This window comes from Lepus europaeus, chromosome 4 (genome assembly GCF_033115175.1).
Source record: "Lepus europaeus isolate LE1 chromosome 4, mLepTim1.pri, whole genome shotgun sequence".
Classification (NCBI taxonomy): Eukaryota; Metazoa; Chordata; class Mammalia; order Lagomorpha; family Leporidae; genus Lepus; species Lepus europaeus.
In genome coordinates, this window is record NC_084830.1 from 76,323,310 (window position 1) to 76,348,123 (window position 24,814).

At 39.2% G+C, this 24,814-nt stretch overlaps 1 protein-coding gene across 2 annotated transcripts in view; it reads right to left on the bottom strand.

Moving 5' to 3' along the window:
- Window positions 1–24,814, bottom strand: part of SGK3 (serum/glucocorticoid regulated kinase family member 3) — a 153,144-nt gene that overhangs the window by 14,993 nt on the left and 113,337 nt on the right. For both annotated transcript variants that reach the window (XM_062188403.1, XM_062188402.1), the window contains exons 6-13: window positions 19,565–19,655; window positions 12,553–12,602; window positions 10,258–10,315; window positions 8,273–8,356; window positions 8,040–8,171; window positions 2,952–3,064; window positions 2,820–2,856; window positions 2,183–2,269 (exon numbers count right to left, since the gene is read on the bottom strand). In XM_062188403.1, the coding sequence (XP_062044387.1) occupies window positions 2,183–2,269; window positions 2,820–2,856; window positions 2,952–3,064; window positions 8,040–8,171; window positions 8,273–8,356; window positions 10,258–10,315; window positions 12,553–12,602; window positions 19,565–19,655 (652 nt within the window). The remainder of the gene's footprint in view (window positions 1–2,182; window positions 2,270–2,819; window positions 2,857–2,951; window positions 3,065–8,039; window positions 8,172–8,272; window positions 8,357–10,257; window positions 10,316–12,552; window positions 12,603–19,564; window positions 19,656–24,814) is intronic.

Consider the following 24,814-nt stretch of genomic DNA (forward strand, 5'->3'; position numbering starts at 1 on the left):
CTGTTGATGCACCTGGGAGGGTGGCAGAAGATGACTCAACTACTTGGGCCCCTACTACCAATGTGGAAGAACAGGAGGGAATTCCTGGCTCCTGGCTTCAATCTAGCCCAGATCTGGCTGTGGTGGCCATCTGGGAAAGGAACCAGTGACTGGAAGATCTCTTTCTCTCTGTCTCTCTGCTGCTCTGCCTTTCAAATAACTAACTCAATAAATCTATAAAAATATATGTATTTCAAGGTGAATATTTCACCTTGTATTTGTACTTATTATTATATATGTGCTGTGTACTTGTAGTATAGAAACTGTGTATGTATTTAAGGGGTCCCATGTGTTCTGTATCTGTGGATTCAATCACAGGTTGGTTGAATAGATAGATAGAAAATATTTTTTAAAAATTGCATCTGTATTAAATGTGTACAGACTTTTTTCTTATTCCTAAACAATTCATTTCAGTAACTATTTACAAAGTATTGACATTGTGTTAGGTAGTATATGTAGTCTATGAATGATTTTTAAAGCAATGAAAGAATGTGCGTAGGCAAACATAATTTTATATAAGAGATTTTTGGTATTGGGGGTCCTGGAACCAATTCTCATGAATACCAAGGGATGACTGCAATTGTTACTTATAGATACGTTTAATGATTTTCTGATATTAATTAGAAGGCTCATATAGAACAATTATACTTTTAAAGTACAAAAGGACTTTAAAAATCTCATGGAAAAAATGGAATTAAGATAATGTGAATTTTCCTGAAACTCCCTCATATTTGGAACTGCCCTGGGATAATGATGAAACATTCCATGATATTTAAGATCACTATAAATACACTGAAAATGAGGACAGCTTGAAACAAATTAAATGTGTGTGAAGTAGAAAAATAAGGCTTTTACACAGATTTTAAGGATTATTGTCACAAAAAGAAAGATACATTTCTGCTAGCTAACATGATTATACAAATGGGATGTTCCAATTAAATTTTTATTTGTGATTTCCCCCTCACACCCACTGCTTTATTTTCTTCTGTTATTCACTTATTCCAAATCCATAGAAAAATATAATAAAAATCAATAAGCTACCCTTCAGATATAGACAATGTTAATATTTCTGCCATATTTGGGAACAGGAGTTTCACTTTAAAATGCCTGGGTCCCATATTGGAGAGCCTGGGTTTGATTCCCAGCTATGACTCCTCACTCCAGCTTCCTGAAAATGCAGACCCAGAGAGACGGCAGTGATAGCTCAGGTAAGTGGGTCCCTTCCACCTTCATGGAAGACCTGGATTATATTCCTGGCTCTCGCCTCAAATTAGTTTAGGCCATTGCAGGCATTTGGGGATTGAACCAACAGATAAGCACTCTCTCCCTCCCTCTCTCTAAAAAAAAAAATACAGTATGCAGTCGTGCAAGTATAATCATAATCAAATTAGGCCGGCGCCGTGGCTTAACAGGCTAATCCTCCGCCTTGCGGCGCTGGCACACCAGGTTATAGTCCTGGTTGGGGCGCCGGATTCTATCCTGGTTGCCCCTCTTCCAGGCCAGCTCTCTGCTATGGCCCGGGAAGGCAGTGGAGGATGGCCCAAGTGCTTGGGCCCTGCACCTGCATGGGAGACCAGGAGAAGCACCTGGCTCCTGCCTTCGGATCAGCACAATGCGCCGGCTGCAGCGGCCATTGGAGGGTGAACCAACGGCAAAAAGGAAGACCTTTCTCTCTGTCTCTCTCTCACTATCCACTCTGCCTGTCAAAAAAAAAAAAAAAAAAGATTTCACATCTTTAAAAATAAATAAATAAATAAATAAATAAAAATCATAATCAAATTAAAGCATTTTCACTGATTCATGATTTCTTAAAGAATTAGCAATATAAGCAAATGCTTAAAGAATTCTGGAGTAAACTTAACGTAAAAAAACAGATCAATATAATTTATCTTTGTTAAGATACTCAAAAGGGTCTTTGGTATCTTCAGATCAGTTAAAAATACTAATTATCAGTAAACACTGAATGTTTAGAAGGGATGATTATTTGTATTTCCAACTGGTTGGAAGTGGAAGTGACAGTTTCTATGTTACTTTCCTTATTTCAAATATATATATGTGTGTGTGTGTGTGTGTATGCAATCTGTGATAAGTGTTTGCATTTTATAAATAATTATGTGAATGAAAAACAAGGCTTGTTTCTTACCTCTGGTGTCCCACAGAAGGTTGTGGTGGTATCAGAAATAGCAATTCCTTCTTTACAAAGCCCAAAATCTGTTAAGACAACATGTCCCTGACAAATAACAGGGGGAGTAAGAGAAAACAATGCATGAACAAAAGTTGACAATTTTTAAAGCCTCTTTTATTCTTAAATAATTTTAGACCCACAAAAAACTGCAAAAATAGAATTCTATTTGCTCATTATCCAACTTCCCTCAATGCTGACAATTTTATATAACCATAGTACAGTATCAAATAGGAAACTGACATTGGTTTGACACTGTTAACTAGACTATCAAATTCATTCGGTTTTCACTAATTTATATGTGTGTGTGTAGCACTATGCAACACAGGTATATGGACTCATGTAACACAATCAAGACATCTCAAAGGAACTGCCTCATGCTACCCTTACCTTTGTGTTATCCTTACCTTTGTGTTATGTCCTTGCCCCCTCTCCCCTAGCAACCGCTTAGCTGTTTTTCCTCTCTAGTTCTGTCATTTTCAGAATGTTATATTAATGGAATCAAACAGTGTGGAACCTCAGAGACTGATTTTTTGCCACTAAGCAAAACAGCAACAACAAACTGAGAAACAGTTGATTTTTAAAAGATAATACTTACTACTGAATCCAAAAGAATATTTTCTGGTTTCAAGTCTCTATCAAATTAAAAGGGGAAAAAAAGTACAAATAAATATTAACTGAGATAAAACATCAAAAAACATTTTCTACAAGTGATATTTTAAGATGTTACCTGTACACTATTTTGATGGAGTGCAAATAACCCAATGCACTGGCAATTTCAGCAGCATAAAACCTTGCCCTGTGTTCCGGAAAGGACCGTTCTCTTTGTAAGTGAAAAAACAGCTATAAAATTGGGAGAGAAGAAAAGAATGCTTGGCTCATTCATACACAGAGTCAAACAATATAATCTGTACGTAGAAAAGCAGGAATTCTTTTTGTTACTTTGAGATTGAGGTAAAAATGCACTAACACACAGAACTGTTGATCTCTGTTGTCCATGCCCTCCATCCAACAGTCATCTACTGTAACCACGTGTCTTAATTCCTTACTATCTCCCATACTCCACACTCATCACTGTGGCAACATCCTTATTGTAGGCAAATGCTCTGGAAAAGATTATCAGTGTCCAGTGATCTTGATATTGCCAAGTAATTACCTTACTGAGTCTTTCTGGATTGCTTTTTCATTAAAAAAAATACTACTCAGAGATTGAAAACAGTAGCTAGCAAAACAAATATAATCCATAAATATAATCTGCTTGAGCCGAGTATTATTCTTGGAAAAATCTGAATTTTTCTTGAGCCATTATTGTGGCACAATGGGTTAAGCTATGGCCTGTGACACCAGCATCCCATATGGGTGCCCGTTTGAGTCCTGATTGCTCTACTTCTGATTCAGCTCCCTGCTAATGGCCTGGGTAAATCAGTGGAAGATGGTCCAAGTACTTGGGCTCCTGCCACCCATGTGGGAGACCCAGAAGAAGTTCCTGGCTTCAGCGTGGCCTAGCTCTGGCTGTTGAAGCCTTTTGGGGAATGAACCAGAGGATAAAAGAGCTCCCTCTCCATCTGTCCCTCTCTCCATAACCCTACTTTTCAATAAATAAATAAATCTTGTTGATTGTTTTTAAAGATTTATCTATTTGAAAGGCAGTTACAGAGAGAGGAGGAAAGACAGACAAAGAGCAATCTTCCATCTGCTGATTCAAGCCACAATGGCTGGGGTTAGGGCAAGCCGAAGCCAGGAGCTTGGAGCTTCTTCTGGGTTTCCCACATGGGCACAGTGGCCCAAGCACTTGGGCCATCTTCCACTGCTTTCCCAGGCCATCAGCAGGGAGCTGGATCAGAAGAGGAGCAGCTGGACTCGAACTGGCCCCCATATGGGATGCCGGCGCCACATGTGGAGGCTTAGTCTACTATGCCATAGTACCAGCCCCTCCAGTTCATTTCTTATACTTATATTTTCTTTTCTTTTTTTAAAAGAAAACTTTCTATCTTCCACTGCTTTCCCAGGCCATAGCAGAGAGCTGATCGGAAGAGGAGCAGCCGGGACTAGAACCAGCACCCATATGGGAGGCAGGCACTTCAGGCCAGGGCTTTAACCCGCTACCCCACGGTGCCGGCCCCTACACTTTCTAATTCTTTATTTCTTATAGCCTGTTCTTAGCCAATGGGTTACTTCCATTGTCTGGGGGAAGTCTGCACTAATTAGGTCCTTTGGCTCTTCTGTCTTGGAGAGTTCCACCTCTGTTCCTTTTTTGGCTCTACATGCTGCAGGGAGGACAAATTTTGCCTTTGCTTCACTGTTATTCTTTGTCTTGATACTCTTCAAACCTTATTTATTCCCATGATTTTAGCCACCATCTCTGTTTGTAGTGGAAATATGGCCACAACCAGAGACAAAGCAAGAAAAGCCGACCCCTGACACTAACCTTGAAAAGTGGCTGCTCCCAATTATCTGGTGTGTGGTTACCTTGCCTAGGGAAGGAAGATGTCCTAAGTTCTGCTTCTGTAACTCCAGTCATAAGTCCGTCCTATAAATCTGACCCAGGTACCGCTTTTATAAACATACTGCACCCACCGCCCGTTCAAAGTGTGGTCCTAAGTCACACAGGCTACAATTTAAACTCACCAATGCTAAGGTATGATGCTGATGAACCTATAAATATTGTTAGTTCAGAAATGGGATTGTTGCTCAGTTCTCAGGAAATGATTCCAGCTGAGCCCCATGGCGTTAATAAACTGCTCGGCATCCTCCACTGTCTCCGATGTCTGTTTGAATGGAGTTTTCCCACCCCAGGTTGCTGTAACATGTTGATGTCTCCCACATGGAGATTCCCAGCCCAGATTTCTGCTTGGAGCTTCTACTGCAAAGAACGCCTATCGCCTGCAGCTCTTTCTGAAATATTTCACAAGGCAACAAACTCAACTCCTCTAAAAGAGAGCCCTGGTCTTCTCTTATAAACTTACTGCTGCTACTGTATTCTCTCCAGCCCTCAAAGCCATGGGAAACAAAAGTATCAAAGAGGCAGGTTGTAAAGTTCATCAGACTTTGGTTCAAATTTACTATTCATTTAACCTCTCTTATTCTCAAAGATCATAAAAAGAAATCTCTTAGCCTTTTCTGAAAAGGTGGTAAAGTTATAACAGATCTTAACAGAGATAACTGAGGTTGACCCAGGCTTCATCTAAACTGCTCCTTACCCTCAGCCCCTGCAGCCAATGAATGAATATATAAATTGTGGAAAACCTCCTCCTTTTTAGTCCTGCCACTGTTTCTATTAGCTATGGCCTAAACTACGAAAATACTCCATTAATTCGTCTCCTGATCACATCAGTCCAACATACTACTAACAGAAACAACCTAAAACAAACATTTGACCACATCGCTAACAGGTAACACTGATTGCTCACTAAATTAAAAAGCATTAGACTAATGACTTTATACGCTTATTTAATCCACCCCAACAACTGGAGGTAGAGGATTAATGCAGAAGCTGTAGTTCACCAGCTCTTACCTGCCTGGTATCATAACCTTACTCGTTTAGTACTCTATTTTGTTCCAAAACAGATATGAAGAAATATACAAAATAAGTAACACGTGTCAAAGTGAAATTATAAGTAAACATTTGAGGAAATAACTAATAACAACAGGGAACACATGATGGAACCATCGCCTCTTTCTATCTTTCTCATCTTTATTGCTTGTCGAGCTATCCCCCACTCAACTCCTCCCCACCCATCTCTGCTGCTTATTTCCTTCTTTCTTCCTTACCCAGTGTATCTTCTAGATGACAAGCCAACCTCTTTCCACAGGTGCTGCTCAGTCTATGTCTATGAGCAGCCACCACGCAAAAAGGCTCAAAAGCAAACTTCTAAAAAAATAGCATGAAAAACCACAGGTAAAGCAGGAAACTTATAAGAGGATCTCATCCGCAGTTAGAAGCCTCACATGGAAATTTCAAAGACACAGGGTGGAACTGAAGGATGGGCTTTGCTGTAGGGATGTCTGGGGTAAATGCAGGGCTTGATACATGAGGTCAAGAAAGTAACTTAACCTCTCTAGTCCTCAATTTCCTTATCTTTAAAATGGGTATTAGAGAGTTTATCTCAAAGTTATGATGAATAATTGAAATAATGCATGTAAAATAGCTGTGAAGATCCAGGCTCTTGAATAATTTCTCATCATTGTTAGTACTAAGGCACACACAATATAAAATGACAACTTCAAGGCAGGAACAATGTGAAGTAACTACATCCCTGAATCAGGGTGCCCAAGGGACTCATAATCTTGACTCCATACTGAAGAGGCTGAAGGGACTTTTGTCACAGATCTCTGGAGCTGAACAATGATTCTTTTACAACCTTCCTTCAAAATGATCTAGGTCTGTCTGATCATCTTTCAGGTTTTCAGAATAGAAGCTGATCTTCCTTCTAGTTCCCTGGTTCCATGGTTAAATGTACTGCAGTAAAGCTGAAATCCTCATTTCTTCCTCCTCCTTTGCTCTGAGACTGACTGGGGGGTGGGGGGAGCCAGGGCAGGGATCACTTATATCTATGAGTCATATTAATGTGACTAATTTTGAGAGGTATTCACTTGTCAAAGATAAAACGAACTGGAAAGGTGTGAGGGCTGGGAAGCAGAAGAACACAGGTGATTAGCTAGCTGCCTAGCTCCTGCAGACTACCGGAGTTCAATTCCTGCCTCCAATACTTACTAACCATATGACTTTCAAAGCTTCTCTGAGCCTCTATTTCTTTGTCTTATAAAATAAGGTTGTTATGGAGATAAAATAAAAACATGTACAAACAGCCATGAGTAATACTTGATACAGACTAGCTATTACTATAATTATCATAATAATGGCATTTTCCAAAGTACATTTCAATATTCCTCTGAACCAAGAGTTTTGGAAAATATTAATGGATTTAGTTCAAACAAAAAAAGAGGACTATGTGGTTAAAAAAAAAAAAAAAAAAACCCTTTTAAGAAATTTTGGCTTTGGTCCAGTGTTGTGGCATAATGGATTAAGCTGCTACCTATGATGCTAGTATCCCATAAGGACACTGGTTCAAGTCCTAGCTGCACTACTTCTGATCCAGCTCTCTGCTAATGGCCTGGGAAAAGCAGCAGAAGGTGACTCAAGTGCTTGGGCCACTGCCACCTACATGGGAGATCTGGATGAGGCTCTAGGCTCCTGGTGTTGGCCTCAGCCAGCCCTGGCCATTGCAGCCATCTGGGGAGGAAACCAGCAGATGCAATCAATCTATCTCTCTGTACCTCTTTCAAATAAATAATTAAATCTTTAAAAAAAAAAAAAAAAGAAAAGAAAAGAAAAACCCTGGCTTTGACTAAGGCAGAACCTCTCTAGTTTTTAACCTACTCCAAGGGGATATAACATGAAACATTTCCTAAACTGACTTCAACACAGAGCGCTTTATGCAGAGGATCATCTCAGCTGACTGGTAAGTTAGCGTATTTTAGAAAATGAAAGATGGAGCAATATTTATATGCAACTGTTGAAACAATAATTATCTACATTACAAATCACATTTTATTCTGTTTCTGTACATAGCTCGGTTGACAAACCTATCAATGAATTCTGTAGCTTCATTCCAAGGTTCTTTTATGAAGCTTTGAAAGTACACTATTAGCTTAAGTGTTCACACCTTGCATGGTACTCAGTACCTTGAATAACGTTCCTACTGATCAAATACAGCTGTTGACAATGCACTGTCCTACAGCTTATAAGAAAAAGAAAACCTTAACCTCACGCTATTTTTTCTCTTATCAAGATTTGAAAACCAATTACAAAACTCACCTCCCCTCCATTAATAAAATCCAGAACAAAATAAAGCTTTTCAGTTGTTTGGAAGGAATAATGTAATCCAACCAAAAATGGATGCTTCACATTTTTCAAGAGCACATTTCGTTCAGCCATAATATGCTTTTGCTAGAAAAAAAGATAAAGGAGCCATTTGTATTATACACCAGAAAACAATTCTGTTAATTGAGAAAACAGGCTTAGAAGAAACAACAAGCACTTTGTTTTACCTCTTTTCTGTTGAGAACTATTTTTTTCTGTAATACCTTGACAGCATAAAATTTTCCATCCAGTTTTCGTTTTGCAAGAAGAACCTGTAACAGTTAAAGATTATGCATATTATTAGAAATTTCAATATTTTAGTAATTCACTTGTCAATAAACCAAATATTCTTAAATTTTATAAAAAGTTAAGTCTACCAGCAATCTACATATATTGTTTTGAAAACTGAGAACTAGGGAAGTTATTTCTACAATTCTACTTTTCCTTAAATATTTTAATTTAATAAAGCACATTATTTCAATAACATAATTTTTGAGATTTTTGCTAAAGTGACAAAGTCTATGTGTGAGTCTGTGTGTGTGTGCACGTGTGTGTGTATGCACACATGGGCTGCTGCCTTGAATACCAAAGGGCACCCTTAAATATTGAGGCTATAAATTTACTGGCTATACAAAAAAGGAGTCAGGAAGGGTGTTTACGTGTTCAAACACACTATTGTTTTATATTTAGTTTCCTCACAGGTTGTAAAATCAGTAATGTTCAGAGAAAGCTGCACTATGTATATATCGGCTGGGTTGCATGAAAACACTTTTTAAGAATTGGAAGAAACCTAGAGGGTCTTGCCCCAGAAAAAGGCATACTCAAGATGTTGCAAAATACTGTAGCGGATACAAGACTGCTCACGATGCAAGGTGTGGAACCACTAAATGATTTTTACCAACTCCTCACAGATTCTGGATTTAAATGTGAAGTTTCTAAAAGATAATGCTTTTGTTTTGAGGACAGACTTTCTCCAGCATCCCCAAAGACTGAGCATTTCGATAGAAGGATCCATTTCCACCTTTGTTCAATATACATGTGCTAAGTGAGTATACTTGGATATAATTGTATGGTTACAGTTTCTGGTCCCAAGGACTCAAAATAAACAATGGATACTAAAAGTTATGAATATAACAAAATATAATTAAATTCATGTTCATTTTTAGTACAGATTAAAGCATAATGGGAGAAAAGCACTTAAATATATTTCATGATTATCATAATAATCAATGGCGCTTTCCCTGGTAACCCTGGCCCTGAGTGATTCTCCTTCCTTGGTATGACCCATTGTCAAGTTATGTGACTCCTCTGACACAGGATCACACTTAGCACGGTCCTCACACATTCCTTTCCTTCTCCAACTGTTATTCACACAGATGCTCATTTTAATCTTTCCAGCCTCAGCTTAAATAGCACATCTTCACAGAAGTGACCTCTGACCAACTCATATAGAGATTTCTCCCACCTCTCACTACCGGTTGCACTGTCATGTCACCCTATCCTTCCTTTCCTTCAACTCCAATTATTATTTGTAAGTATTTACCTGATTGCATTTCTAAAAAAAATTTTACTAAATTATTTTCATTTTACTTGAAAGACAGAAATGGAAAGACAGATGGAGAAAAACCTCCCATCTACTAGTTCACTCCCCCCAAATGCCCTTAACTGTCAGGACTGGGCCAGGCCAAAGCCAGAAGACTGGAATTCAATCTGGAGCTTTCCTGTGGGTTGCAGGGACCCAAGCACTTGCGCCATTATCTGATGCTTCCCAGGGTGTGCATTTGCAGGAAGGTGGATAAGAAATGGAGGAGCTGGGACTGAAATCAGGCATTCTGTGATATGAGATGCAGGTGTTCTAAGGAGTGATCTAACTGCTTAACCAATCGCCCACCCCAATTGCATTATTTTAAAGGACTGTTTCTCCCATTAGGCTGTAAATATCACAAAGGTAATAACCACAGGCCACAAGGCTACTTGGCACACTTGTTAAACAATGAATTTTATTTCAGAATTTGAGCAGATGTTTTATTTCCCTAACTATTCTATTAGTATTTTGACAATAGGGAAAGTATCTTAACTCCATACCCTGCATATGAAAAAGGCCAGTGGTTCACACATATAAAACATGTATTTCCTTAAGTACTTCCTTATTGAGAAACAAAAACATTCTTACCTTGCCAAAGCTGCCTTTCCCAATAACTTTTAAAAAATCAAAGTCAGTCGGCTTAGCACTAAAATAAATTAACAAGGACAATAATCAGTCTCCTAGAAATGAGAAAAATGGTAACTTCTCAACATTTCTTAACACTTTATTCTTTAACAAGTAAAAGTTGGGTATAAAATATTTAAGTATGATGAATCCTAGCTTTCACACTGGTAGAATCTCACCTTTACTATGTAATAGTAGTAATACCAACAGTCTAAATAAAGTATTTTATAATTTTAAGCCTCCTTAAGTTTTTAAGAAAGACTTCAATAACTTCTTTGGGAGATAAGAATGGAGACATAACTCCATAGAGATATACCTATATACTTGTATATAGTTTTGTATTTAAACAGTATCTATCTAAGTCAACTTTATTAACTATGAATCTCATCAGCATTGTTAATCAGGAAACTGAGAAATCAGCAATACATCCCTAGAGTTCTCTAGCATCTGGTGATTCTTCTAAAAAAAATCACCAGTTGGAACATCGGTAATTATGCTAAGAAAATTTTGTGAACAAAAATCCTCCGTTTTAAATCCAAATCATTTATTGTACATTAAAGGTGAAAGTCCTCTTGGCTTGCTCTCACGGATGGTGACACAATGCGCGGGGAACGGAACAGCCAGGAGAATCCTATTCTTTTATTTACGTTAACCTATCAGGTGAAAACAGCTCAGACCGCAAAGCACAAGCAGGAGGAAGTGGAGCCGAAGCACCCAGCATTTCCTACAACAGTCTAAAGTCCTGATCACACGAGGGAAAAGGGAAATGATTTCACCTAGGATTTGAGATTCCCTTCATTTCATTATGAAAAGAAAGTCAATTCAAACCTGACAGTGCCATCACGGTTAGATTAAATAACCAGCAAAGATTAGTGAGATAAACATAACTAAATATGGATGTTTTTCTTCTTCAGAAACCTGCTATTTGGACTATTTTTCTTAATGATGAGGCAATGGATTAACTTTTCCACAAGATACACCAGTGAAAAACATGCAAATCCCTTCAATACGGCAAATAGGCTAACTGCGGCCTCAGTATCAACTGTTGCAGATGAACCTAACGTAGCAAAGTTCCATTTGTGCTGCCATTTCATTCAATGCTATAAATGACAGAAAAAAATGCTCCAAACCAAACTGCCTCTTCCAGTTACCATCACATTTCCTTCAAGCTGTCTAACTCACTGTCTACTGTTTACTAGGTTCTCTTGTGAATCATTTCCTATCATACCACCAGAATTACTCGGAGAGGTGACCAATCACGTCAAATTCAGCAGTCCTTTTTCAGTTTTGACCTCCAAACCACGTCAGCCAACACTAACAGAGCTAGTCACCCCCATCGCATTCCGACAGTTTCTCTTCCTGACATCACATCACGGTGTTCTTGGTTTTTCTCCCTATCTTCCTGACCAGGTCTTCCTTGTCCTCCTGATGCTGAAGCATTCCTGGACCACTGTGTCTATTATTCATTTTCCAAGTAGAACAACAGGGCAGAGAGAGCACGGTGTCCCAGGATAAAAGAATAATTTAGAATGAACCCAACAGGCCTGTAAGTACAAGTAGGATGGCAACACCACACTTCTCCAGCCTCAGCTCACAACAGACACTGGTAACATTTGAGCACTCCTCAAACTGAGCCAAGGAGCAGCCTTAGAACCACTGGCACTCCAGGCATCCACTTCCAGGGAACTGCTGGGGTTGAAACGTGAGATGAAGTCTCCGTGCCTCACCTCATCCCATTATTGCTCAGACCTTGCTCCTCAAACTGCTTCCCTTGTGCTCAAATAAACATGGCAATGTGGGAACACTGGATAAAGAGTCTTATAGCCTTTTACACGGTACCATGTGGCACGACCCCTCTGCAGCACACTGGATAGCAAGGAGGGTACAGCAACCATTCTGAGCGGCAGGAGGCTGTCCAGTACCCTGTGAGGATACTTCTGCCCAGAGTCCCTCACCTGCCGTATGGTCCCTTGGGAAACGTGGTTACCAACATGTCTACACACAAACATAACACCAGAAATGTGACAACGGCAACACAGAACAATCCAATTAACAATCCGTGAATTAAGAACTCCTGAGGGCTCTACCAAACTAACAAAAAGCCAGAGCAGTGAATGAGTCAACACACAACAGTACCATATCCACTCTAACTATGGCTAGATTTCACAGGCCTCCAGTTCAGCTGGTAGAATTATGTGGATATACACATTCTCTTCTGAAAATTTAGTTAGAGGATTGTTTTACACAAACTAAACCTACTGAGGATTTCCAGACGGTCCCAGGTTGATGTTCGGTGAGGTAGAGTGTAGCTGTATGGATGGGGTAAAAAAAAAAAAAAAGAATGTCAAAGAATGTTTTGAAATAAAATCACATAACTGTACCACAGACATTGACATTTGGTGTACTGTTACACTAAAGAAACCTAAGGTCTTAATTATTTGTAAACATATATTATTTGAAAATATACATAATCAACACAAGCTTAATTACTTATCAGGTTAACTTTCTTTTCTTTAAAATTTATTTTGAGAGATAGAGTTACAGAGAGAGAGAAAGGTCTTCCCTCCATTGGTGCACTCCCCAAATGGCCACCACAGCCAGAACTGTGCTGATCTGAAGCCAGGAGCCAGGGGCCAGTCTCCCACGCAGGTGCAGGGACCAAAGGACTTGGGCCATCTTCCACTGCTCTCCCAGGCCACAGCAGAGAGCTGGATTGGAAGAGGAGAAGCCGGAGACTAGAACCAGCGCCCAGATGGGATGCTGGCACCGCAGGCAGAGGATTAACCTACTGCGCCACAGCTGGCCCTATCATATTAACTTTCAAGCGCAATTTTAAGGACAAAGGCAAGCCAGGAGTCAAGCTCTACATTGGCAAGTGAACGAAACAGATTGGAGAAAGCTCTTTTGAAGAGGTGTGTATCAAAACCACAATTTATAAGGGATCATTTTTACCTTTCAAAAACTGTTGAAAACAGTTGTTTGTTTTAAATAGCTTAATAAAGACAGAAAATGATATGATGATGATTATAATTATTGCAGATGCTGGATTTTCAGTTTTGATTTGATGGTAAATTTATTTCTTTTTTTTGTTTATAGGAGAGATTTATTTGAGGGTAAAATTATTTCTAAAGTAAATATATTCAATAGTGCTTTTCTTTCTAATTCCAGCCTTGTGACAGGATCAAAATTTTAGGGAGGCTTTTCACTTTGCAACAGTTAACACAGTACATTTAATTCCTGGTATTAACTTAGAAGTGAATCTTTATCCACGTAGTAAACCATAAAAGAAATTTAACAAAAAAAATCTAGTTTACTAATAATTAGCTAATCCCAAAAGAGTCATCTAGTGTTCCTATCAGAGGGAAGGAAAACTTTTTATAAAAGCCAAGTATAAGAGAACTAAGCTTCACATAAATTCAACTTGAAATTCTTCATATATTCAGAAAATTTCAGTTCTAAGTATCTCAAATATATATACTTTTTAACACAGCCCTAAAAGATTATATTCATATAAGCTATAAATATGAAAAAGTTCTTATACATTTGATTTTTTAATCAAATTTTAATTGAAGACCTATATAATTTATATATGCACACGTAAGTTCATTTCACTTAGAATCTTCAGAAGACAAAATATTTTAAAAAATAAACAGCAGGGGCCAGCGCTGTGGCGCAGCGGGTCAAAGCCCTGGCCTGAGGCACTGGCATCTCATATAGGCGCCGGTTCTAGTCCCGGCTGCTCTTCTTCCAAACCAGCTCTCTGCTGTGGCCTGGGAAAGCAGTGGAGGATGGCCCAGGTCCTTGGGCCCCTGCACCCACGAGGGAGAACTGGAGGAGGCTCCTGGCTCCTGGCTTCGGATCGGCGCAGTTCGGCCGTTGCGGCCATTTGGGGAGTGAACCAGCGGATGGAAGCCCTTTCTCTCTGTCTCTACCTCTCTCTGTAGCTCTATCTCACAAATAAATAAAATAAACCTTTAACAACAACAACAAAATCAGCAAACATTCTCATTTTTCAGAAGTTCTGAAGTATAATAGTTTCTTATAAAGACAACATTGATACCAGCTTTTTAAGTTACAATTTAAATGTATTTCCTACTGATACCTTTATATGAAAAATCTTCATGTAATAAATTTTCTGTCCAGAAAACAGAAATATGTGAAACCATTAATAGTCTAGTGCAAGACTAAAAGAATAATAATTTGGTTCATTAAAAGAGATTTTCCTTGTTGCAGTGTAACAAGAGAGTAAGCTTTCTTAATTGAGTATTACAGTGTTCCATGGAATCCAACATTATAATTCAAACTAAGTCACAGTTTCAATATATTTATTCTTTTAGTGAATATGCAGATAACTGGATACATTTTCTACTGAATGAACTTTTCTTATTTAGATAAAGACAGACAACTAAATAAGCATGGATTAAAAACATTCACAATTTGTTCTCCAAATAATGTTAACATGTAGTTATATTTTTATTATTTGGCAATGATTTTCTTAATGGAACACATTACTGAAATGGTAAGAATTACTAGGAGACACATAATTAGACCATTTTTCACTGGATTTACTATTTTAAAAGATGACATCTGCTCCCTAAATTGTGGGTGAGGTATAATCTACTAACAGAATGAACACTAATGGAGATCACAGGTTTCTTAACTTTTGGCTTCTACTTTTCTATTTACAAGTAACTGAGTAGATCAGATGCCCTCTAAGATATTTTCCAGCTATGTCCTTCATTTAGTTATCCATTTTAAAGTTCTTAAAAAATAGTTTAAACTGTAAAACAAAGTATGTTGCCTTTTTCTAAAAGGATTATTTTCATCAGCATTTTAAACAGCAAGAGATCCTAGTTCAAGTTTCAGACATTGTGGGTGAAAACACACGCAAAACTCAATGTAAAGCCAACAGTGGCAGAACAGAAGGCAAACTCAAGAATCTCTCACATTGGCTTTTTCTTCAAAGCCAGATGTGTTCTGTAACAAACACAGGGCATTTTTCAAATGGCCAAAACCTATCAGACTCTCACAAGAGTAGCAAGCAAAACATGGAAAATCAAGGTCACACAGATATCACATAATTTTGAGAATACTGAATTTCATTTAGCATTTTCCTATCCTTTTAAAACTGACAGTAATGGGGCCAGTGCTATGGCAGAGTAGGTTAAGCATCTGCCTGCGGCACTGGTGGGCACAGGTTCGAGTCCCGGCTGCTCCATTTCTGATCCATCTCCCTGCTGATGGCCTGGGAAAACAGTGGAAGACAGCCCAGGTGCTTGGGCCCCTGTACCCACATGAGAGACCACCTGGAAGAAGCTCCTGGCTCCTGAATTCGGTTCAGCCCAGCTCTGGCCACTGCAGCCATTTGGAGAGTGAACTGGCAGATGGAAGACCTCTCTGTCTCTCCCTCTCTTTGTCTGTAACCCTGCTTCTCAAGTAAATAAATCTTTAAAAAGTAAATAAATAAAACTGACAGTAATTCGTACACATAAAATGTTACATACTGGTTTCACTTAACAGTATGTCAAAGCTTAAAAAAATTTTTTTTAATTATTTTTTTTTTGAAAGGCAAAAAAAATGGCTGCAGTGGCCAGGGCTGAGCCAGGCGGAAGCCGGAAGCTGGAAGCCAGGAGCCAGGAGTTTCATCCGGGTCTATCGTGTGGGTGCAGGGGCCCAATGCCCAATCACTTAGGCATCTTCTGCTGCTTTCCCAGGCACATCAGCAGGGAGCTGGTTCAGAAGTGGAACAACCAAGACCTGAATTGGTGCTGCAGGTGGTGGCTTACTCCACTGATCCACAGCACCATCCCCAAAGCTTAAACCATTATCTTCAGGGACAGTCATTTGGCCTAGCAGTTAAGAAGTTGGCTGGGATGCTGGCATCCCTTATCAGCATACCTGAGGTTGAGTTTTGGCTCTGCTCCTGACTCCAGCTTCTTGTTAATATACACTCTGGGAGGCAGCAGGTGATGGCTGATGTGGTTGATTTCTATCGCCCATATGGGGGACCTGAACCGGGATAATGACTCCTGGTTTTGGCCTGGCCCTAGCTGTTACAGGCATTTGAAGAGTGAATTAGGAGATGGGAGTTGTGTGTATACATGTGTGTGTCAAAGAAAAAAAAATATTATTTTCAAAAACACTTTAACGTGCATTATGTATAAAGACAAGCATTATTTGACTAATATTTAGGTGGATTCTATTTTTTTAATTATAGACACAACAAAATAAACATGTTTTTTTTAAATGTGTGAAGGATTATTTCATTTGCCCCATTCTTAACTGATACCTTTTTATTTTTTATGTAAGTGCTAAATTGCTTTCCAAGAGTTGCATACAATTATGACACCAATAATGCCTAAGGGTGCTCACTGTTCCTGTATTACCAGTCCTGTAGCATTTTATTTACTTTACATTTTTGTTAACTTGACAGAGAAATAAAAATGTCTCCCTTAAAATTTATATTTGCTATTAGTATCAAGGTTGAACAATTTCCAATAAGCTTTTTTTAAACTAAGATTATTTTTTCATGTCCCTTTTTCTTCTATCTCCTTAAATATTTTTTTTAAAGATTATTTATTTGAAAGTCAGAGTTACACAGAGAGAGGAGAGGCAGAGAGAGAGAGCGAGCGAGTTTAAGAGAGAGAGAGTCTTTCATCTGCTGGTTCACTCTCCCATTTGTCACAACAGCTGGAGCTGTGCCGTTCTGAAGCTATCAATCAACAGCTTCTCCCGGGTCTCCCATGTGGGTACAGGGGCCCAAGCACTTGGGTCATTTTGTACTGCTTTCCCAAGCCATATCAGAGACCCAGATTGGAAGTGGAGCAGCTAGGACTTGAACCAGCGCCTGTATGGAATGCCAGCACTACAGGTGGCAGCCTTACCTGCTACACCAGAGTGCCAGCCCCATCCTTAAATATTTTTTAAAAATGCATCTGTATGAGCTTTTTACAGAGACACTAGTTCTTCTCATGCCCTATTTATTACCAGTGTTGTTTTACTTCTGACCTGCTACAAAGATATAAACTAAAAATATTCCCTTATGCTGTCCTAGGAACCACTGTGTCATAGATGTCGAAGTGAAATCTGTTCTCTTAACTGAGAACCCTCTCGGGGCATCAGAGAAGGAAAATTACTTTCCACTCATAACAAATAATAAATAGGCCTATTTGCCAAATGAAGATTTCATTTCTGGGACAGTAAAATTCCAACTTACTTTCAAATCACAAATAGAACACATATCAAAATTAAGACATATAAAGAAAAATGTTCTTCAGATCAGTATCTTGGGGTTTTTTGTATGTATTTAATAATAGGTAAAATTAATTCTGAATGATAAAGGTATGTTTATATAATAAACATGTTTATATAATACTTATAATTAATACATAATACTTTGAGTTAAGTTATAATTTGTTTCCCACACAACTTTCTAAGGTATATGCTAGAAATACCTTCATAATAAGGAACAAGCTTATTTTATTTTCTATAATAATATAGTTTTTTTTAAAAAAAGACATTTATTTATTTGAAGGGCAGAGTTATAGAGAAGCAGAGAGAGAGAGAGAGAGACTCATTCTTCCATCTGCTGGTTCACTCCCCAGATGGCCACAATGGCCAGAGCTGGGACAATACAAAGCCAGGAGCTAGGAGCTTCTTCTGGGTCTCCCACATGGGTGCAGAGGCCAAAGGACTTGGGTTATCTTCTACTGCTTTCCCAGGCCAGCCATAGCAGAGAGCTGGATTGGAAGTAGAACAGCTGGGACTAGAACAGGTGCCCGTAAGGGATACCAGCATTGTAGGAGGAGGCTTGGCTTCCTTTGCCACAATGCGGGCTCCAACAATGTAGTTTTAAAATTAAGAATCTCTTATTTTTTATTAGGTACACATATGATTGCATACATACATGGGGTCTTCAAAAAGTTCATAGAGGTATGGGTGTTTGGTGGAGAAGTTAAGACACCACTTGGGGACCGGCACTTCAAATCAAGGTGCCTGGATTCAAGTCCTAGCTCTGTTTCTGATTCCAGCTTCCTGCTAATGTGCACCCTGGGAGAGAGTGAAGATGACTCAAGTGGTTGAGCCCCTGCTTCCCATGTGGGAGACCTAGACTGAATTCTAGCTCCTGGCTTCTGTTTAGCCCAACCCTCACTGCCGCAAAGTATAGGGGAGTGAACCAATGGACAGGAGCTCTCTACCACTCTCTGTCTCTCTAGTAAATAGAAGAAACAAAATAAGTAAAAAGTTCACAAAAAATGTGTATCACAGAAAACTATGTATGCATTTCAAAGCTCTATGAACCAGATAAACTTATTTTTAATTCAATTTTTCCGTGAACTTTTTGAAGTACCCACATATATGCAAAAATAAAAGTACATCTTAGAAGCACGTCACATAGGCTGACTGCTCTATCTAACAGCAACGAAGAAGAGGATTGTATCCAGGTTGAAAAGGCCTGTCCTGCTAGCTGAAATTCAAAACAATAGCTTCAAGACTGCAATGATGACAAAGACATATGATGATCAAAAAACAGGACAGAAAGTGATATATTACCGTATATACTACATGTTTATAATTTGATCACAATTTTTAAAAGTATTCATTTATTTTCATTTTATCTGTAAGGCAGAGAGAGAGGGAAATCTTCAATATGATGGTTCAGTCCCCAAATGCCCATAAAAGCCAAGGCTGGGCCATGCCAAAGCCAGGAGCCTGGAACTCAGTGGGGTCTCCCAAATGGGTTGGTATGGTCCCAAGAAATTGGGTTACCACCTGCTGCCTCCCAGGATACATTAGCAGGAGGCTGGATTGGAAGCAGAGGCAGGACTCAAACCCAGGAACTCCAATATAAATTGCAGGCATCCCAGATGGCATCTTAACGGCTGTGCCAAACACCTACCCCACAATCTGGCAATTTTCTAAACTTTAAGTATTAAGAGAAGATTAGAAAGAAAATCATTAAAATCTTCAAAACTGCTAGATCTGAGAGGTAATAATATAAATAATACTTTTTTTACTACCTGCTAGTCTCAAAATTCCACCTGATTAATCTGTATCATTTTTTATTATAAAAAGTACTCATTCTATGAATTTTATAAGAAATGATGATCAGTAAAAGATGTACACATTGTTTTCATGTATTCTAAAAAGGAAAAAAATCTACTTTTGGTGAAATCATTTCCTATTTAAATAGTAAATGCTGTCCTAAAGTTGCCACTAATTTCATCTCTGGGGAGTGGTATTTATTCTGCTAAAAAAAAATTCCTCTTACTCCCTTCTGAGTACTTCTTTCATCCTCATCTTCAGACGGATCTGACTGATGCTTCGGACTGTCCATTAGAAGGAATGCTCTGACATCTGGACTGAAAACAAAAATCAACTTTATTAGGACTTTGAATGCGTCTCTATAGCCTTTCTCCCTTTTAAAATGAAAATCAATATAGAAACATATGAGCACTTGTAGTAATAAAACTAAGCGAAATAAGGAAATTAATTAATTTTTTAAACATAGGAAACTACCCAGAATACAGGCAACAATATATATATATATAAACAGGCAATTCATATAAGAGGAAACTCAAAGAGTAAGCAAATTAGTAAACTTCACTAATACCTAGAAAAATACAAATAAAATGATGAGGTACCATTTTATGTCTATTAACTGGCAAAAGTTAGAAAATACATGTTGATGTGAATGCAGGGAAAGAGATATCCTCATGTATGACTGGTGAGAATGCAGAATGTGGCAACTTTTCTGAAAAGTAATCTGACAATAGTTGGTGAAATTATGTATGTATTATATGTATGTGTAAGCAAGCTTTCCCTGCACCCAGAAATTCTGCTTCAAGGGAAAACCATGCACTGTACAGGTCCACTGAAAGGCAAGTAACCAGGTACCCAGTGCAGCATTCTTTACATTGTGAACAAGAAACAAAATATGTATCCCAAGGGATTTACCATTAGGGAAATGAGTAAGTCAACCGCAGGAACTGCCTATCGAAAGTATCAGTCAGCAGCCGGCTGAAAACCAGAAACTATAGCACCACACCATTTTATGTCTCCATACCTAACTTTACATCTAAATATGTTAAGTTATATTGTAAATTATTAAATACTCATAGATGCAAAGTACAGTTAGATAATCCGAGGAGATAAATACATACACACATACATGTATATAAATGTATTAAAGTAGGTTTCAACAGTGGAGTTGAACAAATGAGTGCAGGAAACAAAGAAAAAAATGATCAAAAATTAAATAGGAGCTGGGGCTGGCACTGTGGTGCAGCGGCCTGGCCTGAACCACTGGCATCCCATATGGGCACCAGTTCTAGTCCCAGCTGCTCTTCTTCTGATCCAGATCTCTGCTATGGCCTGGGAAAGCAGTAGAAGATGGCCCAAGTCCTTGGGCCCCTGCACCGGCATGGAAGACCCAGAAGAAGCTCCTGGCTCCTGGCTTTGGATCAGTGCAGCTCTGGCTGTTGAGGCCATCTGGGGAGCAAACCAGCAGATGGAAGACCTCTCTCTCTGTCTCTACCTCTCTAACTCTTTCAAATAAATAAAATAAATCTTTAAAAAAAAATTAAAGAGCTGTATATGAACTAATGGCAATCCTGAAGAAAGATTAAACTGCTATTCCTGGCACCTCCTCCTCCACTGATCTTAATAAATCAATACCAATAATATGCCTTCTTTTTAGCAAATTCAAAGATAACTAGTTATTTTTAAAAAGACGAGATTGACAGAAATGTAAAATGGAACAGCTGCTCTGGAAAAGTTTGGTTGTTCCTCAAAAAAGACAAAAAGAAAAAAAAAGAAAATTATCATATGACCCAACAATTTGACTCCTAAGAATATACCCAAGATAAATAAAGTGTATGTTCACTCAAGTACACATGCATGAATACTTATAGCACCATGATTAATCAGAGTTCCAAAGTGGAAGCACTCCAAATATCTGTCAACTGATGAATGGATAAACAAACTGCAACGTATTCTATTCTTACCATGATTATTATTCAGCCATAAAAATGAATGAAGTACTGACACATGCTACAACAAGATGAACCTCAAAAACAGTACGCTAAATGAACAAAGGCAGAAAAAAAGGTTATCTATTGCATTTCATTTAAAATGAAATGTCTGGAATAGACAAATCAAAAAAGAAAGTTGATTAGTGGTTACCTTGGATTGAAGAAATGAGAATTTACAGGTACAGTTTCTTTTTCAGGTGGTGATGGAAATGTTAGATGAAATAGGGTAATACAATTAGTGGGTGATAATGATTGCACAGCATTTTGAATATTCTATAAACCACTTAATAGTACAATTAAACAATAAAATGATTAATTTTATCTCAATAAAAAATTTAAAAGTAGGGGTAGGGATCTGCAATCTTACCACACAATTTTAGCTTTTTTTTTTTTTTTTTTTCTGTTTTTTTATTTGCTGTGGCATAGTGGGTAAAGCTGCTGCCTACAGTGCTGGTATCCCAAACAGGTGCCGGTTTGAGTCCCAGTTACTACTCCACTTCCAGTCCAGCTCCCTGCTAATATGCCTGGGAAAGCAGTGGAAGATGGTCCAAGTGCTTGGGCTGCTGCACTCACATGGGAGACTGGAAGAAGCTCCTGGCTCCTGGCTTTGTATTGGCCTAGTTGCGACCATTGCAGCCATTTGGGGAGTGAACCATTGCATGGATGATCGCTCTTTCTCTCTGTTAACTCTGCCTTTCAAATAAATAAATAAATCACACACATACACACGCACACACAAAGACTGATGATTTAAATAAAGAGTATAAAAATTTAGAGATTTTGCCGGCGCCGTGGCTCAACAGGCTAATCCTCCGCCTTGCGGCGCCGGCACACCGGGTTCTAGTCCCGGTCGGGGCACCGATCCTATCCCGGTTGCCCCTCTTCCAGGCCAGCTCTCTGCTGTGGCCAGGGAGTGCAGTGGAGGATGGCCCAAGTTCTTGGGCCCTGCACCCCATGGGAGACCAGGAGAAGCACCTGGCTCCTGCCATTGGAACAGCGCGGTGCGCCGGCCGCAGCGCGCTACCGCGGCGGCCATTAGAGGGTGAACCAACGGCAAAGGAAGACCTTTCTCTCTGTCTCTCTCTCTCTCACTGTCCACTCTGCCTGTCAAAAATAAAAAAAAAATAAAAAAAAAATTTAGAGTTTTTTTTAAAGATTTTATTTATTTATTTGAAAGACAAAGAGAGGCAGGCAGACAAAGTCTTCCATCCACTGGTTCTCCAAATGGCCTCAATGGCTAGAGGTGAGGCGATCCAAAGCCAGAACCAGGAGCTTCTTCTGGGTCTCCCACACAGGTGTGGGGCCCAAAACTTGGGCCATTTTCTGCTATTTTCCCAGGCCATCAGCAGAGAGCTGGATCAGAAACAGAGCACCTGGGACACAAATCCACGCCCATATGGGATGCCAGTGCCAAAGGCAGAGGCTTAGCCTACTACACCACATCACAGACCCCCAAATTATGAGTTTTTAAAAAATTAAACAACAGATGAAATCCAGAAAATATGAAATGTCACATATTATTTAAGAAAAAGGGTCAGTTAAAATTTAAGTGTAACAGCAGGTGTTAGGTCTGGTGGTTAAGGTGTCAGTTAGAGTACCCACATTCCATATTGGAGTACTTGGATTCAATTCCCACCTCTGGCTCTGATTCCAGCTTCCTGCTAATGCAGACGCTGGGAGGTAGCAATTATCTGGGTTCCTGCTACCCAAGTGGGAGACCTGGATTGAGTTTCCTGGTCCTGATTTCAGTTATGGCTGCTACAAACATTTGGAGAGTAAGCCAGTAAATGGGAGTGCTTTCTGTGTCTTTCTTTCTCTACCTCTCAAATAAATAAAATCTTAAAATATTTCTTTTTTTAAATAAGTTAAAAAATATCTTGGCTATTTAATTTTTCAATGTTTGGAAATGTCCTGTACTTTTAATGGAATGATGGTACACGTGTATGTAACAAAACCCATGAAGCTATATACTTAAAATTGTGTATACTACAGTACAGTCTTTTAAAATGGTGGTTTAAAATAATGGAATTGCTTTTAGTTGAATTTTAATGTTAAATATAAGATCTTTTTTTTTTTTTTGGACAGGCAGAGTGGATAGTGAGAGAGAGAGAGACAAAGAGAAAGATCTTCCTTTTTGCTGTTGGTTCACCCTCCAATGGCCACTGCGGCCGGCGCATCTCGCTGATCTGAAGCCAGGAGCCAGGTGCTTCTCCTGGTCTCCCATGGGGTGCAGGGTCCAAGGACTTGGGCCATCCTCCACTGCCTTCCCGGGCCATAGCAGAGAGCTGGCCTGGAAGAGGGGCAACCGGGATAGAATCCGGCGCCCCAACCGGGACTAGAACCCGGTGTGCCGGCGCTGCAAGGCGGAGGATTAGCCTGTTAAGCCACGGCGCCGGCCAAATATAACATCTTTACATACTAGATCAAGGTCCAGAATTATATTTATTAGGTAGCATTAGAACATCTAACACTTAAAATACCAGCAGAAACAATAACCAAACCAATTATTATAAACATGTTCCATGCCAGGCTCTGTCAAAAGAAGGCACAGATTCAAGCTCTGAATGTATGAATTCTACTTCACACAAGCCAGTTATGTGTCAGTTCAAAAAAATCTCCAGTATACACAATAAAATCAGAAATCCGAAGGGCAGATAATATTTAGAAAATAATAACACAAAAAGCCAGATAATAAAAGCCTCTTTGCTGAGGTCCAGGATCCTCCTCAATTTCTTGCCCCTTCACCACCTGCTGCGTGCTCTGAATGGAAACACTCCATTCTTACTGGGCTGGCTAATCTTGGTGTTGCCACAGGTGCAGGACCTCTCTGAGCCCTGTCCTATGTGAGCATTAGGAGAAATCATTGGCTCTGGGCAGAAAACTGTCTTAAGAGGCCAAGTGACAGATTTTACTTAGTTTAGTAAACTGAATTAAGTAAAACAAACAAAAAGCAGGTCAGAAGAGCTGCTCAGAATGTTGAAGCCCTTTCTGAACTGTGAAGAACTAGAAAGATAGTAATCATCACTTTTAAAAAATTACTCAAAAACACAGTACTTCAGCGTCGTGACTGTGAAGACTGTTAAGGTGCGTCATGTTCCTACACTGCCCAGAAGGCAATCGACGTTGTACAGGTAGGCGAGCTGTGAAAAGTTCCCCAGTTTATGCTATCCTCTTTATTTCTTAGAACATTTTATACAAACAAAACAAGGTAAGTAACAAATATGTGAACTGCCAATCACAATAAGTACCATGAATATCCAGGAACCAACTACCAGAGTCAAAAATGAAAACACAAACCAAGCTGTGGACCCACCTATATATTCCTAGGTAGTTCTGATGCGACCCATGTTCTCCCTCACCAGGTGCAGCTGGTCCACAAAAGGAAATTTGAACTCATTTCTGTTCCTTTTGCTTCAAATGCTCTTATCTTTTTTCTTGAATGACACATATGACTTAGTTCCCAGGAAGCCTTGCCTGACCACCCTGAG